Genomic DNA, 18,784 nt, shown 5'->3' on the forward strand with positions numbered 1-18,784 from the left:
ACACAAAAGGTTGAGCTGACCCTCCTATGATTCAAATCTGAGTTTACAGCATCATTCATCATCTCAGAATGGGTCTGTTCCCGTCTCCTTGAACAAAACTGTTTTCTCCTCACATTTGCTGCACAGAACTGGCTGAATTTCAATTCCAAGGTGTATTGTACAAAGAACAGTTTTGGAGTGAAAGACGTCAAGCTGGCAAAAATTGAAAATTAGATTGGAATGAAATCTAATTCTTTTAATATAGAAAGTGTTTAGTTTTGCCTCTGTAATATAATTTGAAGTCACATAGCAATCATGTTTCTTGGCTGTGGAGGTTGGTTTTGTCTCTAGCTGGATGAAATGAAGGATTTTAATGAGAAATTATGCAACAAATAGGTGGAACTTGTGTCACATAGAGCAAGAAAATACTTTTCATCTCCAGGCACTGAATATTTGCTGGTGCCAGGGAATATTTGCTGAGTGACTCCTCCTTGATTTTGGTCATGCACTAAAACCCACCTTTTATTGTACCAGGTGATCTTATCAGTGACCTAACAAGAGTAGGAACCAAAAACCTTCCAGCGCTGGGATTTTGTTAAGCCTCTTTTTTTAGTGCCTGGAGACAGTGAGAAGTGATGGGGGGCACTGGGGGCACAAGCATCCTCCTGCCAGAAAAATGACTCTGCCAACTTTGCCTTGCTCCAAGGCTTTCCGCTGCAGGCTCCAGGTGTAAAACCTGGAGCTGGAAGAGGCACTTCCCTCCCGCATTTGGGGCGGGCAGGAGGGGAGGTGGTCCAGCCGCACGATGACAGATGATGCAAATCCTCGCGGAGCGCGGAATCCATCGGGGCGGCGGGAGAGGAACGCAGCTCATCTCCGAACCAGCCTCCGCCGCGGCGTCCTCGCCGAGCATCCCCCCCTCGGCCGGAATGACATCAGAGCAGCTCCGAGTCCCTGCAAGTCTGCGGGCTGAGTAGCGGCAGGAATCGGCCGCTGCTGCCAATCGCAGCCCCGCGAAGCCGCCTCGCTGCTGCCGGAGATCCGCGGGAGCCGGAGGCTGGCTCCGGCACTCGGAGCGCGGCGCCGGCGGCAGGACCGCGAGCAGCGGCTCCGGGGCTGATCCCAGAGTTCTCGCAGCCTTTCTGCCGGAGCCTGGCGGCTCCCCGGCGTCATCCCCGTGCCCAGGAAGGAAGCTGCATTTGGAACGCTGTGCTGAGCAGAGGTTTGAATCGTTCCAGCTGGCTGCTCGCTCTGAAAGGACAGGCTGCGTACAAATGAGATGTGATTGTGCCGGTGGAGTTCAGTGGCTGGGGCTGGAGCAAGAGGAGCCTTCCTGGGATGCTGCTGAGAGCTGCTGGCAACTGAGAACTCTGCCTGGTTCACCTGGAGCCCTGTGAAGAGCTTTGAATAGCAGGAGTCTGCTGCACACCAGGAAAGAAATTCTTCTCTAGGTAAGCTGTTCAGCTTCTCAACCTCTGCTTGTGGGCATACACTCATACCAGCACACAGACAGTGCCTACACTCAGAGCAGGTACAAATACCCAGAGTGTGCCCAATGATCTGCCTGGAACCTCTGCACAGTGCTTCCAAAAGCTGCCTGGAGCCTGGCATCCCAAGGATTATTTGGAAGTTTGGGATGAGATAGTCTTTGCCATGCAAGTGCCCCTGATTCAAAGGGATGTTGTTCCCAAGGGGAACAGCTGTCGGCCTACATGCATGAAAGACCACAGAAGGGAGAGCACGGGAAGTTAGGTGAGGGGGAAAAGAAGATACAGTTGCTTCTTTAGTCTTCTCCACATCCTTTGCCTTTTTTGCTACCATCCAGTAAAGTCCAGCAGAACTACTGGACTAAAATGACCTGGTAGAAACTTTCCAGGAGATACATTAAATCTGCACCAAAGTAAGAGTAATTGTACTGTGAGGAAGCCAAAACCTACAGATTTGCTCTCTTCCAGCACTTTGATAGCAAACTATATCTGTCTGAAACTTTTTTTTTAAATAGCATGATCATTTATAGAGTGGAAGCAAGGATTGTTAGAGGCAGTAAGGCTCTTCAGATGCTCCAGAGCCCAGTCCAGCAGCAGCCCAGGGGTTTTATCCCACAGCTGGCACAGGGGCTCTAAGTCACGGCTGCTGGGTGCTCTAAGTCACTCCTTTCCTTTCACACACAGGAAAATGCTCAAAGGTGAAGTCTCTTCCCACAAGCCCTGCACTGTCCTAACCACACATACCAACAAAACCCCACACTCAGGAAGTTCTCTTTTCCCCAGGGAATTTACCAGGTCATTTTTTACTAACTCCTGTTAGTAAAACATTAGTTTTCTACATTCTCATTCATATTGGCTGAAGCCTCCCTCCTTCCCTCTGTGTGAATCAATGCTGCAGAATCTGGCCTACCCCCTGTAGCAGGTTACTCCCCCTCTCCTAGCTGTGAATGCTCTCAGAGAACAAGGTAAAAAGAGAAGTAACTCATTTTCACCCCATTTCTTGAGTAGCTTGAACCACGATCCACCTGCCATAAATGTTCAGCCTGTGCAAGGACAGCAGGATCTCCTTGTTCACAAAGTTTTAATAGCTGGCCACATTTCCAGGTGGCTCCCTGTCTTGCCCCATCCTGTCTGTGCACTCTCCCCATGCACCTTTTCCCCTCCCTAAAGCTGCACTGCCTGCCTTGCTTTTGGGAATGCTGCTCTAAAGGAGGGGCTGCGGTGGGCTGTGAACTGCCAAGTCCATTTAACTAAGGAAATTCTTGGCTTTGAGTTCCCCCCTGAATCTTATCAATCAGATCCTCTGATATCTGCTCAGTTGGGTTGATGTTCCTCATGCCATTGCTCTGTGCACAAATCTACAACTGTCTCTCAGGTTTTGTGCCATTTCCCCAGAACACGGCCCTTTTTTTTGGATTCATAATAGATGCCTAATGTCTGAAAGCCTCAGAATTGAAAGCAGAGTATCTTCATGCCTTGTTGATACCACTCTCTTCTCCAAGGCTGGGGAAATGCTCCTGTAACTTGCCTTTTATGAGAGTAAATCAAATTCAAAGGGTTACATTTCAGCAGAGAGCAGGGTGCTTCAGTGACTGACCACTTGCACACACACACACCCCACATACAAGTCCTTTTCAGCCTGAACACCCTATTAACTCACACTATCAAGTTCTGCAAGTCCTATTAAAACTTTATGGGTGTTCAGAGGCTGTGATATCTGCTGTATCACTCTCTGTAATGGCCATGATCAGCCTTAGCACCATGCAGGAATCATGAGCTGCTCTAGAGTTCAACTGCCATACTCACTATGAGCAGGATAAAAATATGCTAATAGTAAAGATGGGCTTTTTTAAGGTTGCAGTACAGGAATTATCCCAGCAGTGTAATGAAATACTTTAAGGAAAATGTGACCATATATTGCAAACCCATGGCAATACTGAGCACAGAAAATGCTGATGAGTTCCTATTATTCTGACTATGAGTTTTCAGTTAGATAAACAAAAAACTGCATTTAACTCTATGTCCCCAGAAAGATTGATCATTTTTCTACAAGCAGTAAAGGAAGCCATATCATGAACTTCTACCAAAAAAAAAAAGTATCATTTCTGTTCCAAATCATCCTGATTTGCCCACAAACAATTTTGCTTTGACTGCCTCTATGACCATAGGGATGGCTGAGCTTCAGCTGCATGAATAATCTGCTGTTTGCTTCCATCAAGTGTTTGCTTTGCAAAGCTTCCATAATCCCAGAATCTAAGAATGGTTTGGGTTGGGAGGGACCTAAAAGAGTATCCAATCCCAGCCCTCTTTCTGCAGCTCCATAGGTGCATCCAAGAAACTGCTTTCCATACCTGCATCATTGGCTTTTCTGGACAAAGCAAGCCCTGGGCTGAGAGCAGCAAGGCACTGAAGCCGGGGTCCGGATGACTGAAGGAAAGGTTACCTTGGAATTGTGCAGGAAGCTGCACTTGGCCCAGCCTGGGGAGTCTTTCAGGAACAGGGCATTGAGCTTAGGGTGAGAGCCAAGAGCTCTCCACACCTCCCAAAGGGAGGGGAGCCTGGGTTGAAACCGTTTGCACATGTAAAGGAGCACAGTGTATGGGGGCAGCCCATCAGATCCCTTGTTCTCATCCCTTGCCTGGGATGCAGTTGAGGACCATTAGAGCAGGCAGAAGGGCTGGACTCTTGGGGAGAAGAAGGGTCTCTGCTGGAAATTGGGTGGAACATCAAAGAGTCCTGTCTCCCACGTTGAGATAGGCTGAAGAAGGCACAGCTCCCAGCAACAAGTCTCTCTCTCCTATTGAGATGCTAAAGCAATGCCCCCCACCAAGGTAAGCCACCCAGAAGAGCGCTAGATAGAAATTCAGAATCAATTCTCCATCTATGTCAACATTCAAATTAGAAAAATTGAGCCATTAAAAGCATCAGGTGCTGGAAGAAAATGAAAATCATGCAAGTCAATCCTAAACATTTATTACAACCACTGTCTCTAATAATTACAATGGAATTGGAATTCCTACTGAAACTAACAGTTGCTATAGAAAAATAATAATATATTACCTAAACAGCAATGCCAGCAGAATTACATGGCAACAGCACACCAGTGTAGAAACCATGTCAGTATTTGATGAGGAAAATGCATTGGCACCACAAGTCATGGATGGTCATTTGAACTCAATTCAAAAGGAACAGAGAAATATTAAAACCTATTCCCTTCCCTCTGGCTATAGAAGGGGTCACAGCTGCTCTCCCCAAGTGGAGGCAAAGGGAGCAAATTCATCCTCCCTCCTCTGCTGCAAGGATGGGTTTTACAGAGCCAGAGCAAACACAGAAGGAGAAGCCAGAGCAGGGTGGGCTTCCTTCATGAGGAAGGAAGCACAAAGGAAGGGATTCCCTCTTCTTCCTTGGATGCTGGTGGCATAAGAACTCTCCTTACTAAACCTGGCCAAGGGGGATCAGGCTGATGCCCCACAGCTCCAGACTCTTACTAATGGCTGGGTTTTCATCTCCCACATGTAAATATCAGTACTAGGCACAAACAGCAGAGAGAATCATGTGGACAGGCTCTCCCATGAGCAGAGCTCTGCACGAAACCTCCCCTCCTGAAAGACTATCCACAGCTACTTATTACACACTCTGCCAGGCTCCGCTGAAAGGACTGAATTTAGCTTTTAGTGTATAAATAAGTGTCCTAATAAATAATTAATGGTAGCTGCTGGCCGTAAAAGAGGTGGCTGTTTGGAAGGTTAAAGCAGTCTGTCATGAAATATGCACCCATCTCCTCTGTGCTCTACTTCCAGGGGATGTTCCAGCCAACATCTTGTCCTTTTCCATGGGACCATATTGTGCAAGGAGGAGGCCAGAGTTCAAGGTCCAGACCCTCAGGGTATTCCTGAATTTAATCTCTCTCACTGGGGTATAGATCACACCCTAAAAGCACCAGAAGGGAGGGCAGGTGGTCAGTGATTCACAGAGAAATGTTTGGAAATGAGAGAAAAGTGCACTCTTCTAGGCTTCTAGGTAAGATACAGAAATTAGACTTATTGATCACATTTGATTTTAAAGCCCTCAGAGCTTCTCGGGGTTTTTTAATTTAAATCAAAAAAAAAAAAAAGCAGGGCCCACTGCCTTGATATTTTGCCAGACTACTTGCCCTCCACCCCCTAAATAGCTGGTATAACTATAGGGCATTTTTAGTTATTACTACTCTGTAGACCTTATTTGGGGTGCAATTTTAAATGGCTCCACTACTCTGCCCCCTTAGTGTCCTGCCGTTTAGAGTGGAACTATGCATCAGAGTCCTGGTGAATTAATCACCTGCAGAAGGGCATGGTACCATTGTTTGTACCTCAAAAATCACAATTAAAGACTAAGAGAATTCTGGCATATCTAACGTGCACACAGCAAGCAAAGTGAGCCATGCATGCCTCCAAACACCTGACAGGCTCCCATCAGACTAACTCCCCATCAGCCTTGGTGCAAGCTCCATGTGCCTGCATCAACCACAGGCAATCATTCCGCACACTCAGATTTTTAACTGAAGGACCTCCCAAAAGGCTTTCTCCCCCATGGAAAAACATATTTGTGTTCAGGCAGAAAATAAAGTCTCTACGTATATAGAGTTACCTAAAACTGAGCTTTATGGATTACAAGATATTGTGTCAAATGATAAGACACAATTTTCTCAGCCCCTTCCATAACCCAGAAAGCCAGGCTGGATTTCCTTGTCCATGATACGCCCTGGAGATTGTTTTTGAAAACCAAGTGGAGTTATACATTCAGCCCCCAGGAGAGGAGGACAAGGATATAAAGACAATTCCAGCCTGATTCAGGGGCACTATGTTCAGAAAGACTGGCAACCATTTGGATTTTTTTTTTATTCCACACTCTGCCCCTTCAACCATCAGTTAATGCCTCAGTAGTTCAATAAACAGATTTTTTCACGAAAGCAAGAGGTTAATCAATGCCTCTCTATTCCATCACAGAGCTCTAATGGCATTAGTTCTAGTTCCAGTCTCTGAGCTGAGCGTGACTCAACAAAAAAATCCCTTCAATTCCCAAGCAGGACCCTTATCCTACTAGTGGCATTTCCAAATTGAACTTTATCTAGACAAAACAAAGAATAGATCTTTCAAAAGGAAACATTTGTTTGTATTTTGAACCAAGAGCAAAACAGTATCTATAGGTCACAGATGACACACCAGAAATCTCCACAGAGATCTTTCATTTGGCTGACAAAGTGGCTCCTCTCAGAGAAACCCCATAAAGCAGTGGCAGGAATAAACACAAAGGAATTTAACCAGGGTACAACAAAAAAGAAGAAACAGGAAGCAAGCACAGCAAATACATTTGCCTGCACATCATGAATTTTGCACTGGCTTTCCCAAAAGCACACTTTGCAATATCCCTGCTATACACATCCAAACCAAACATAAATAATCTTAGAGCATTTTACAGCTAATGCCCATGTAATGATAGAAAAGACTACTATTCCCTCAACAAAGACAGGGAAAATGAAATACTGAAAAAAATCATTGGCCTCCAGAGGGCAAAGCATGATAGTGGCAGAGACAGAAATCAAAGGTTCTACTCCCTGCCTTATTTTTTCACCATAAAACATTTTTCCTCTTGATAGGCAAACAGTACTCCTCCAGTCATTTCAAGGTAAGAATTTCAATTTGTGTTCATTATCTTACATAAAACTTCCTCTGACTGTCTTGTCTGCAACACTTAAGAACATTAAAGGGAAAGTCTCTTGGATACTGTAGTATTTTTGTTACATGACCACATTTCTCTGTCTAGATTAGGTTTACTGACAGCAGTCATGTGTGCAGCCCTAAGTGGTCCCCATAAAAAGCTGATCTTGCCTGTAAAGAACTGGTCCTAAGACTCAAAATTTTCTTGGAGGACTGCCTAGAACCTAGTGTAGAACCAAGACTAGGAAGAGACAGGAGAGATATTATAAACTTAAGTTGCCACTCCCCAATTGCCATGCAATTGAAGCAGTGCTAAATGCAAGTATTTATGAGCAAGGTGGAAGAGACTGAATTTTCCCCTTTAGAAGGTGTTTGGAAGTCCAAGAAGCACACACACACACAAAAAAAGTAGGCACACGTGGTGGGTCACCCTGGCTTCATTTACTCTCCTTGCTTCATTTTGCTTGGAAGCCACTACTTGCCAAGCCCTGCCAGGTTGTCACCAGGACTGGGGGCTTGGATGATGCTCCAGCCCTCACATCTGCTCTGATCAGAGATTGGTGGGACCAAACTCTGTGTCTTCTCCCTCTTTTTCTACCAAATCCTCTCAACAATAACCAAATCCTTCAGCCAGTGAGGACAAAGATAGGGATAGGGGACTCCTAGCAGAAACTACTCAAAGAATAAAAAAGGGAAGCTGTTCTAATGAGAATCAATGTACACAGAGCTTGAAAACTGTGTCTGACTGGCTGGAACTGGGCTTGAGCAAACTCAGAATAAAGCCCTGTTTAAATTTCATGTGGCAAACGTGCTGTATGAGAGATTTAAGTACAAAGTCTTTGTTATCTGGGTTTAAATAGACTTCCTCTGCAGTAGCAATAGATCACTACTATGTGACAGCAGTAGTCCCTCTGAAATAAGTTAGTGGCCTCCTTTTAATTCCTAGCACAGATGAGACCACATCTGACTTGCTCACAAATAGTCCCTGTGACAGGATACAGATACCACAAAACACGTTATTCAGTGAAATATATTGGCATTGGTATAAGAGTGGACACATTTTAATTATCTCACATGGTGGCAAACATTTTTAGCTCCCAGAAAAGCAATAGGACAACAAAGTGTGGGAAACAATTAACTACTAAAAGAAAAAAAGCCATAAAGACCAAATAGTTCAGCTTCTAACAGGCTGTTCCAGAGCCTGGGACTATATCTCTTTTTTTTGTAAAAGTAAAGTTTTAGTAATCACCCATAAACCTGTAATCCTTAGTAAATTTTCAAAATCAATACAGAAAATCTGCAGCTACTTGGTTCTAATAGAACTATAAGAAAGGTTTTTAGCAATTTTTTTTTAAATGGCTTAGCTTGTCTACCCAATCAAGCAACACATACAGAGTTTGGCTACTGCATTAATTGACTTTTAGGAGTCCTAGTTAGGCAACCATTCTACTGCACAAATGTTGTGTCTCAGCTGAGTTCACAGCACAAATCATTCTCTTGGAACTGGATAGCTAATTGACAGCCTTAGGAAAGGGGAAAACAGTACCAGAATAGATGGACTATAATAAAACATCTGATACAGCGTCTCACAGAAGTTTTATTTGAAGAGTTAAATGAATTCAAATTGGCTTCCATTGGAGCATTAAACTATGAACTGAAAAGTGATGAAGAGCCATTAACCAAGTGAGAGCAGGAGATTTGCTGCATCAAGCAGGGCAATGTTTTGTGGGCTGCTTCAGAGCACCACGCAAAGCCTGCTTTTATTCACCTGTGCTTCCCTGGGCTGGGGCACTGACAGTGTGGTGATTCCACTGCTCTCTCCAGTAATTCCACCAGGAAAGCAAAGCAAGGACTCAATCCTGCAGGGCACACACATCTGTGATTGCAGCCCCAACTCCCTGCCCTGGCATTTTGGTTCTGTCATCGTGGCTTTGGCTGTAAGCTGCTGCCCTTCAGATCATCTCTCAACACCACCTTCTCAGCCTTTTGCTGTCCTACACACATCAAGAAACAGCTGCTGAAGGGCATCATGCAAGGGGCTGCTGTTTCCAGCTCAGCCACGGGGTGTCTGAGTGACCTTGGGAAAGCCAGGCTTGATCCCTTTAATGCTGTTTAGCTTTCTGAATTTTTGGTGAGTTACTGGTGAGAAGTGGTAGATCTTAACACCATCACTCATGCTAGAGAGACATTCATTAGAAAATGCATTGAGAAGGTATATTTAAAATAATCATGAAATTAAGTCTGCCCTGAGAGTTAAGATGCTTTGCCTGTGACATCAAAATATCATGTGTATTGTGATAATTTTGGTACCACCACACAACATCTGGAGCTGCTCAGAGGGTGAGTGTGGTCACTAACACTTATCTGTTGTGATGATCACTAGACCCACTCTGTCAAAAAACAGAAAACACATATATAGGTTCTCTCTTCATGCATCGTTCTCCTCAGACTATACCTTAATTACTGATTTCTGGGAGCTTCCACACCTGACACTCCAGAGAAAGCATGAGTCAGAAATTCCTGAGGAAATATTGCAACTACTCGTTATGTTCAGAACTACCAACTCATTAGAGACCCATAAATGGTTCCATTTGGAGGAAGCCTCACTGAAACATCCCAGATGGGATATTTATGGGATTTCGGGGTGGTCCAAATGACTGTGGGACTGCTGGAAGTTAATGGGTCACAAGAAGGAAGTGGTGAGGCTGAACATCAGGCAACACTCAGCACAAGGGTGGTCTGGCTCAGCCTTAAAACACATTTCTGCAAGGAGCTAAGCCACATGAAATGTCACATTTGGGCTGGGGAACCAAAGGATGTGCACAGGTGTGAGAAGATCCCTATGGGCAAAACTCATCTGCAAATCACCCTCCAACCACTGCTCCACCAGGGAGCCTTTTCACCACCTTCTGAAATCATCTGGAAAAGCTCAAAGCCAAAGAGAAACAGAAGTCAGAAGGGTCAAACAGCTCCCTTCCAAGTACTGTTTCATGCTAAAAAATCACACCAGCTTTCATCAAGTGCACAAGTTGAAGTATTTCAAACTCTTTGCTTTATATTCATTGATTATTGACTTCACCCTCTGGCATCATTTAGCTTTCTGAAATCACACAAGATTACGTGTGCAATATAGACTTGATCAAGCAGATGAAAACACCAAAAAATTGGGCGTTTAACTTACACATGATTATGCATTGAAAAGAAACAAAAGAGGTGAAAGTACTGAGCAGCCTCTCCACTCAGAAATGATAAAATAAAAGTCAGAAGGTCGGCAACAGCCCTCATCAGCTGAAAAACTGGCCTTATCCTAGGCAAAAAGAGTTTTCTAATACCTTGTGATGGGCTATGAGAAGCTGGTACCGACACCCCTCTCAGGCAAAGCCACATTTACAAACACAAAACACATTGCAGCTTGGTTAAATCTGAAAAAAAAAAAAATTTACTTTCAAAGAGGATGTCAGTTTTGTGAGCTCAGCCAAAAAATCTCCTGGAAACTTTGCTGAGAGAAAGAAAAGAAAAATGCTCTTTTTCTCCTTCCTCAGTGAACAGAAACCCTGAGTTTTTGTAAATGGTCACCAGGAGTCATTTATCACTCAAATTAGGCTGCTTGTTGCTGTAATAAATGAGGAGTCCCATGCAAGGAGCAGCAAGGCAGCTGTCATAATTCATTGGGCTGGTAGTAAATGACAGGAGTCATACAAGCTTAGAAAGAAAAGAAAAAGGAAAGGCTTTACATTAGGTTTTTAGCCTAAAGGGAAGTGTTATATATAGACAATAAAGACATTCTGACTTCTGATTTATGACAGAATAAGGAAGGGAAAGCTCTGGCCTGCCTCCAGGTCAATTGCTCCCAGCAGTGCACCGTGGTGCAGACAGGAGATTGGGAATGGCCACAGTGCTGTGGAACAACCAGGGTCCTGCTGCTCTGCTGGGCAGTGCCAGCACTGCCACACTCTGAACCCACTGCAGATGTCAAGCCCATTAGCTCCATCCTCAGGGTGAGCCAGCACAGCTGATGGCTTCATATCCATATTTCTACTTCCCACAAGCTCAAGGAGCTCAGAGATCCTCTGCCTACCATGATCAGAGGTAAGAGGAGCTCCCCCAGCCCACACACCAAGTGTGCTGGCTCAGGCACCGAGCTCTGGGGGAAGCTGTGCCTGTGGGAGCTGGCCTACGAGGAGCCAGCTTGAATTCCTGCTGCACAGCTACCACATGGCATTACCAGAGGGCTGCTTCTCCTGGCTGTTGTGCCATCAGTTTTAAATAGTCAAGTCCTAATCTCCCAATCAATCATCTTCAGAAGCAGCACGCTTTAGTCATCCATCAAACGCCTTTCTGCGGGCAAGCAGGAAGTGTTATTTAGCAAGGAGGCAGCAATTTTTAAACCTCCATTTTTCTTCAGCTGCCTGAATTAAAGAAAAATTAATTAAGAGTCCCTGCAGATGTGTCTGACATCACAACAGAGCTGTACCACAGTGCTCTGCTCTTGCTGGGCCAAGGCCCCACATGGAGGAAATCAGCTGAATGGACAAGATCTACTGAAGGACCAGCCCTGGATGAGTGCAGCCTTGATTCCTCAACCAAATGTGCCCAGCTTTGGCCTTTACCTTCCTGGAGAGTCAGTGGATGCTCATCAGTGACCACAGGAGCACAGGACCTCAAATACCAGTTACCAAAATGAAACTCCGTAAGTAACACTAATTATGAAATATGGCCTATTTTCATGTTGCTCAAATTCATCTAGCACAGGAACTCTCGAAGATAGTTGAATTCTGGAGTGAATGTAAAGCTGCTGAACTTTTAGGAGGAGAGTTTCAAAGGCACAAATGGCACTTAACTTCCAATTATGTCTTGGAGAAAGTTCCACTAATGGCTATTTTAGCTGATTTATTTTCATAACCTTTAATTACCTCACACCATTCTTTTTTTTACTGAACAGTATAATCAGTTCAACAGATCAGCTGAAAAACAATGCGCAGACGGAACATGGTCTGCTCCAGTGCCAGGTTTCCTTATGCAGGTTTAAATTCTTTATCAATTTTATGTAATAATACATCTCAATAAGTGGGAATACTTGCACTTAATTACAATGTCTACATACAACAGATAGTAGCTAACATGAAATCTGATTATTAATATTTTATCTCAATGAGATTTTACCAGTGTTATTGGGAGGAAATAATTAGGGATGAAGACCATAGTTTTGTTTTGACTAGTATAAAGTCAGGGGCTTCTCCTGTTTTAGTAACACAAGCTGTAATATTCGTGAAGTTTATTGTTTTGACAGCTTGCAATACCAGTACCCAGGAGATCCGGCAGGGCCAAACACTGAAGAAAAACCGTGCCATTTTAGGTCTTCTCACAAGCTATTCCCTTGTGCCACAGGTGGAGGCTGGAAGATTTGCAAAGCATTCAGGGTGATCCAGCGGCACATTTCTTCGGGCAGAACTCCTGGCTTTTATTTAATTTTAAACATGGGAGTCTTAATTAAGGTGTTTTACGTGCCCTGAGGATTTGCGAAGCCTTTTGGCGGGAGCGTGGCCGCAGGCAGGGAGGGCTGCGGAGCGAGGGGAGAGCCGGTGCTGCCTCGCAAAAGCAAGAAGCGATTGCCCTCTAGTGCCCAAAGCAAGCCGAGGATGCACAGCCCGGCGAGCGGGAGTTCAAGATTCTTTCCCAGTCACCTGCCTGTCTGGTGCTGACCGAACAGGCTTTTTGCAGTCACCTCTTTGAGGGGGGACACATGACCCAGCCCTGGAGGCTGCCCCTCTCACGGACAGCAGGAGTCCTGATCTGATAAAGCCCTGAGTGAGTCCTCAATGTCACCCAAACTCCAACACTGTCTTGCAGAGGATGCTTCACTCGATCCAGTGTTATCTTTTGAAGGAATCTTAATTGGAGGTTTAATAAAAAGTGAAATCCCAGCAGGCAGACAATTGTAGAACAGGGGAAGCACCAAAGCAGGGCAAATACTCTTAAGATTATCAGGACAACTTCAATTTCCTAATGGTAGCTGTGATTCCTCTTACATTTGTTCTCTCACACATAAGAAATGAGTAAATGCAGAAGAGGTTTCCTATTTCTGTCCCTACCTCACTCCCCTCTTGGCCAGTTGTGTGACACAACAGGATCACTTCTGGAACACCCCACAGTCCAGGGGTATCAATATCTCCTTCCAAGCTGCCAACTGAGGAAGGTAAATCAGATAAGAGCTTGAACCTGCCAGAGTCACAAATAGTCTCAGAAAACAACGCCTTCTTTCTAAATGCTTCTTACAAGCATTTCCCAGTTTCAGGTACAAACCTTAGGATGAATGAATAGTTTTCAGAACACAAGTCAAAAGTGTAATCTGAGTTAATGGAAGAGGACACGTCAACTGGAAGGATCTGCCTGGAAAAAGCATTTCTTCCCAGCAGTTCCAAAATCGTTCCTTGTTTACTGTCTCACATTGTTCCAACAGACAAACAATATCAATAATTCACAAAGATGTTAATTCCTGCTTAAATCCATAGAGAAGCATGGGCTATTTATTTAGTTAGCTTTAACTGTCTCTGAGTCATTTGGTTTACTGTTACCAGTGGCAATTTCTCATGAACATAGGCGGAATTGCACAAGGGCTTCAGAGCAATGAGGTTTAGGTACCCTATACTTCATGCACACAGGGGCAGACCAGAGGCTGAGGGCTTCAGCCAGAGGTGCCATGGACCAGCACACACAGCACCTACTTGCCCACCTAGCACTAAAACAGCTTCCTTGAGGTACATCTCCTGCTACACAGCACCTCCCATTGATCCCTGGGGGAGGCAGAGCCAAGCACAGCTGCACCCCATTAGTAGCAGCCTGCTCATTCACTTGGAAAATCCCCACAGAATCTTTATAGTTCCTAAACCGGACCATGAACTCTGCTTGCTCCAATTGCAGAATGGAAATGGCAGAGAAAGCCCTACAAATCTCTCCTCAAGCTCCTGTCATGTCTTTCACTTTGGTCACATTAGTTTTCCAACCCAACACAGAATTTATCTCTTATGCGGTTTGAATTTAGTGTACAATATGGTCCCAGATTTATCAAAGATTGACTTGGTCCAAATTTTGCCCCTAAAATCTTCCATTGTTCCCATCTGCAATAGCAATGATGCATTTTAGATAAGAAAAGCAGATAAGGAGATGCACATCCTCAACAAGTTTTCTTCAGAATTAATTTCTGTATCCTAAGAACACGGAGGAACTGTTTAATGCAGCTTATCTTAATGCACCAAGAAAGAAAGTGACACTGAGTGCTCCTTGAACTACTCAGGAACTTCCCTCTTTACTCACATTACCAATACCAATCACCGGCCTTATTAATGTTGGTTTTAATTACTTTATGGATTTTGTTTTACTTACTCTTCTTTTACTTCTTGTTGCAGATAATGTTAAGAGTCCTCTTCATTGATTATTGGCAGCTGCTGCTCTTTGAGAAAACCTCTGCCAATTTGTCTTTCTGGATCCTTTGACTTCCCGCTCTGACAGCCTTACAGCCTCCCCGAACGCCCCATAAATGCACTGCAATGGTCACATGAACACCTTGGAAAGGGCACCTCTGCAACTCCTCATTCCCATGGCACATTAGGAGGCGCATCTGGAAGAGTGCTAAGTCCAGCAGGAGCTGGAAGCCCTGCCAAAGATGAATCTCATCGGGAAGCTCTGCAGAAGCTTCCGAATGCTGGTCATTCTCCTGGCCACCTTCTGCTTGGCAAGTATTGTCATCTCCGCCTATTTCCTCTACACTGGCTACAAGCAGGAAATGGCCCTCGTGGAAAGCACTGGGCAAGCAGAGTGCGAGGACCTCAAACTTCTGCCCTACAGGTCTGCGGAGCTGAGAACACCTAAGCCAATTGATCCCTCTAGGACTGATCCCACTGTGCTCCTGTTTGTGGAAAGCCAGTACTCCCAGCTGGGGCAAGACATCATAGTCATCCTCGAGTCCAGCAAGTTTCAGTACCACATGGTCATTGCACCAGCCAAGGGGGACATTCCCCCTCTCACAGACAACGGGAGAGGGAAGTACACCATTGTTATATACGAGAATATTTTAAAGTACATGTCCATGGACTCATGGAATAGAGAGCTTCTGGAAAAATACTGTGTGGAATACAGTGTTAGCATAATTGGTTTTCATAAAGCCAACAAGAACAGCTCCCCCAGCAGCAGGCTGAAAGGGCTGCCCTTGCAGCTGTACAACAACGTGGCGCTGCGAGACTGCGTGGTGAACCCTCGCTCGCCCCTGCTGCGCATCACAAAAGCGCCCAGGCTGGAGCAGGGCCCCCTGCCTGGCCAGGACTGGACGGTGTTCCAGTTCAACCACTCCACCTACCAGCCCGTGCTGCTGGGTGAGCTGCAGCCCGCCAGGCCCACCCCGGCCTCGCTGCCCCACGCTGCTCTCCATGCGACCGTCATCCAGGACCTGGGCCTGCACGATGGCATCCAGAGAGTCCTCTTTGGGAACAACCTGACCTTCTGGCTCCACAAGCTCATCTTCATTGACGCCATCTCCTTCCTGTCAGGGAAGAAGCTGATGCTGTCCTTGGAGAGGTACATTCTGGTGGACATTGATGACATCTTCATGGGGAAGGAGGGGACGAGGATGAACGTCAACAACGTGAAGGTAAGGCAAGAACTGGAGGCTACCATCCCAAACATGGGTGTGTGCTAATGGGGGTTTTAAAAGGAGGCAAAGCTTGAAAAAGCTCAGCAGCTCTTTTTCCTGGTAAGGGCTGGAAGTGCACAAGTGCAGCCAGCAGATACATAAACCACAGCCTGAGATTAAAAGCCATTTTTCCCACATACATGCAGAGAGATACACTTATGGATGTGTACATGTAGGGGCATACACATGTATGTTGCACATATATAATATCTTGCACATATATAATATCTTCTAGAGGCCTGTTCTGTATTATTTCTCTCACTATTGCTGTCAAGTAGCCAGAACAGTACAAGACGGTTGCCTTTTAAAACCTCACCATCACTGCATTTACAAAAACCAAAAAGAGCCAAAGGAAAAAAAGAGCCTGAAGAAGTCACAGCCCCAGCATGACTCCTAAGAGTTAGCAGGATAATTTTCATTACCAGACTAGCAGGTAAGCATTTAAAGTTACCAGTTACAGGGTGGAAGCATGCACTTGAACAAGTGACATAACCATCTGACAGAGTGAAAGGCCCACAGACTACTCACTGGGGGCTCCTCTACATTTATTTTCTTGATTTGTTGTATCCAGGGACACCATTAAATTTGTTCAGAGTAATTCTCAAAGATGTGTGGAGCTTGGAAAGAATAGACAGAGCTCAGCAGCATGACAGTTAGTTCTTGTCATTTTCCACATGTGGGAATCATATTCAGACATTAATTGAATCCCTAAGCATGCACTATCACATTCTCCAGCCTTTATTCTGGAGGGTTTTTCCTGCAAATACCCAATGCTTTCAGGAACAATAAGCAAGCCTTTTGTTTTTAAAAGCAGATTTCTTTTTAATTTCCAAACCCTTATTTCCATTTCTACAATTTCTATATTCATTTGCCTCCTCTCCAGACTGTTGCAGTAGCCAAATACCCAGCAAGAGCAGTAGTCTCACATACAACTGAAACAATTTTGTACATCAGAACACTTGGGGTAATTGCATTAGCCACACCAGGTGTATGAATGCTCCTCAGGGCTGATTCTGAGCACCAAGAACGTGGAGTGCCTGGTGCCTTAGAAATCGGAGCACTGTGCACAAGCCCAGCAATAAAGTGCTTTCTCTCTGGAAATACATGGGGAAATGCTCTGAGCAAGGGCTCATACACAGGAGAAAATTCACTCCAAAGGCACTTGTGAAGCAAGTTTTTCAGCAATAGCTTCCTGCCTGCACCTTTTTGAGAGAGTCTTTCTGACATGGTTTGCTGCACTAAGGAAGCCTTAATGGTACTGTTCCACAGCAGTTCAAGAGCCCACACTACCAGCAGAGCAGTGTCCACACAGGGACACTTGGAGATTCAGAGCTGAGCTCTCACTGGAATCACCTCATTATGCAGGAAAAAACCCAAGTCACCCCCATTACTATCCAGCAGTCAACAACATTGCCAGGCAAACCTTTCCAGCTGTGCTTGGCACAGCAGCCACGCTTCTGTGCTCATTACAGGAGACACAGCAGAAAACTCCACATCCAGGGGCTGCAGAAAGAGCTGGATGCTGTTAAAAGCATTCAGAATCATATTTATGTGCTGCTTGCCTTTATCCATCTGAAAACCAACCAGTCCACACTGCTGAATATCTAGACAATAACAAGGAAAAACATCTGCCTGGGATTCAGACCTTTTTAATTGCTTTTTTTTTCAAGCAAGGCATGGTGAGCCTTCTTTCATTCATTATGTTTGAGTCAGGGTACAAAGGGAAGCTTTCATTTTTCCCACACTTCTCCAGAGCCAAATTAGCAGCCCACTTTCCTCACAAAAACAGCAGAAGTGCCACTCACAGGATAAATCCCCTCCTCACCTTACACAATTAATCACGCCACAAACACCAACCACAGGGAGAAATCTTCTGCAGGCACAGGCTTAGAACCAACCTTCTCCTCAAGCTCTCTTTTGGGGACAATATAAAGTTGATCTCCCCTTTTTAGGTGAATGTTTCACACATAAATCCACCCTGCAACTTGAGCACCCACAGATACCCTGAGGAACAAATCTCTGCCAGGTTTTAAATGAAATCTATAATGTTGAGGACAGAGTATCTCACAAACACTTGCTACACAAATCAGTCTGTTCCTACAGACTGGACATTCTCAGCATACATTAACCCACTGAACAGAATCCTGTTAATGAGCATAACATAATGAGCATAACACTGAAAGCAGAGTGCACTTTGGTTAGCTTACAGAAAAGGGTAATTACAACCAGTTAGAGAACAATCTCCCAAGTCACTGGGGAAGGAGGCAATTAAGAATCAGCAGACCTGCCTTCACCCTCTAAGGCACAGCAGCTTTTCTTGAGAGGCAAAAATAACTACTTAGGAGGCTGATATTTCAGTGATGGCAAAGCCTTGCCCTGCCTTTGGGAGACGGGGCTGTGGCTGCTCACAGAGAGCAGAGATTTAGGGACTCTCTGCTAGGCTCTCCAAATGTGCCATGCCCACCCAAATCCCTCAGAAACGCTTTAATACCCAGCCAGTCTCCTGATAACAATATTGGCATGTAACAGTAATCAAACAAGTCAACCTGTGCCTGTGTAATTACTTCCTGCAACCTAAATGTTCTTATTCCCTCACAAAGCCATTTCTCAATTAGGTGCCTCAGGGATATATATATACGTATATATATATATGTGTGTGTGTATATGTGTGTGCGTGTATGTGTGTGCGTGCGTGCATGCGTGTGCGTGCGTGCATGCGTGTGCGTGCGCGTATATGTGTGTGTGTATATATTTATATATATATAGACACACACACACTTTTATAAAGGGTGGCATCAGCTACAGAAACAGAGATTAGAGAACAGGGTTATTATGGGCTCTGTTTACCACAGAAGATCTCCTAATCCCTGGTGTTGAAGAAGTTGTGCAAGGTCATGTCTGGCTAAGTAATTAACAGGAACTCAGCAGAGCCACAG

The 18,784-nt window shown here is 44.9% G+C and overlaps 1 protein-coding gene across 7 annotated transcripts in view; it reads left to right on the top strand.

Annotated features, from left to right (window-relative positions):
• The first annotated feature begins 331 nt into the window (after positions 1 to 331).
• Positions 332 to 18,784, top strand: part of LOC139591958 (bifunctional heparan sulfate N-deacetylase/N-sulfotransferase 4-like) — a 63,334-nt gene continuing 44,881 nt past the window's right edge. For 4 of the 7 annotated variants that reach the window (XM_071431166.1, XM_071431165.1, XM_071431167.1 and 1 more), the window contains exons 1-2: positions 335 to 1,430; positions 14,569 to 15,806. In XM_071431166.1, the coding sequence (XP_071287267.1) occupies positions 14,826 to 15,806 (981 nt within the window). In that variant the 5' untranslated portion in view covers positions 335 to 1,430; positions 14,569 to 14,825. Of the gene's footprint in view, positions 1,431 to 14,568; positions 15,807 to 18,784 lie in introns of all 7 variants that reach the window. The other 3 variants (XM_071431170.1, XM_071431169.1, XM_071431171.1) reach the window with 3 other exon arrangements.

Source organism: Agelaius tricolor, unplaced genomic scaffold (assembly GCF_023055355.1).
Source record: "Agelaius tricolor isolate 1412-34295 unplaced genomic scaffold, bAgeTri1.0.p SCAF_8, whole genome shotgun sequence".
Classification (NCBI taxonomy): Eukaryota; Metazoa; Chordata; class Aves; order Passeriformes; family Icteridae; genus Agelaius; species Agelaius tricolor.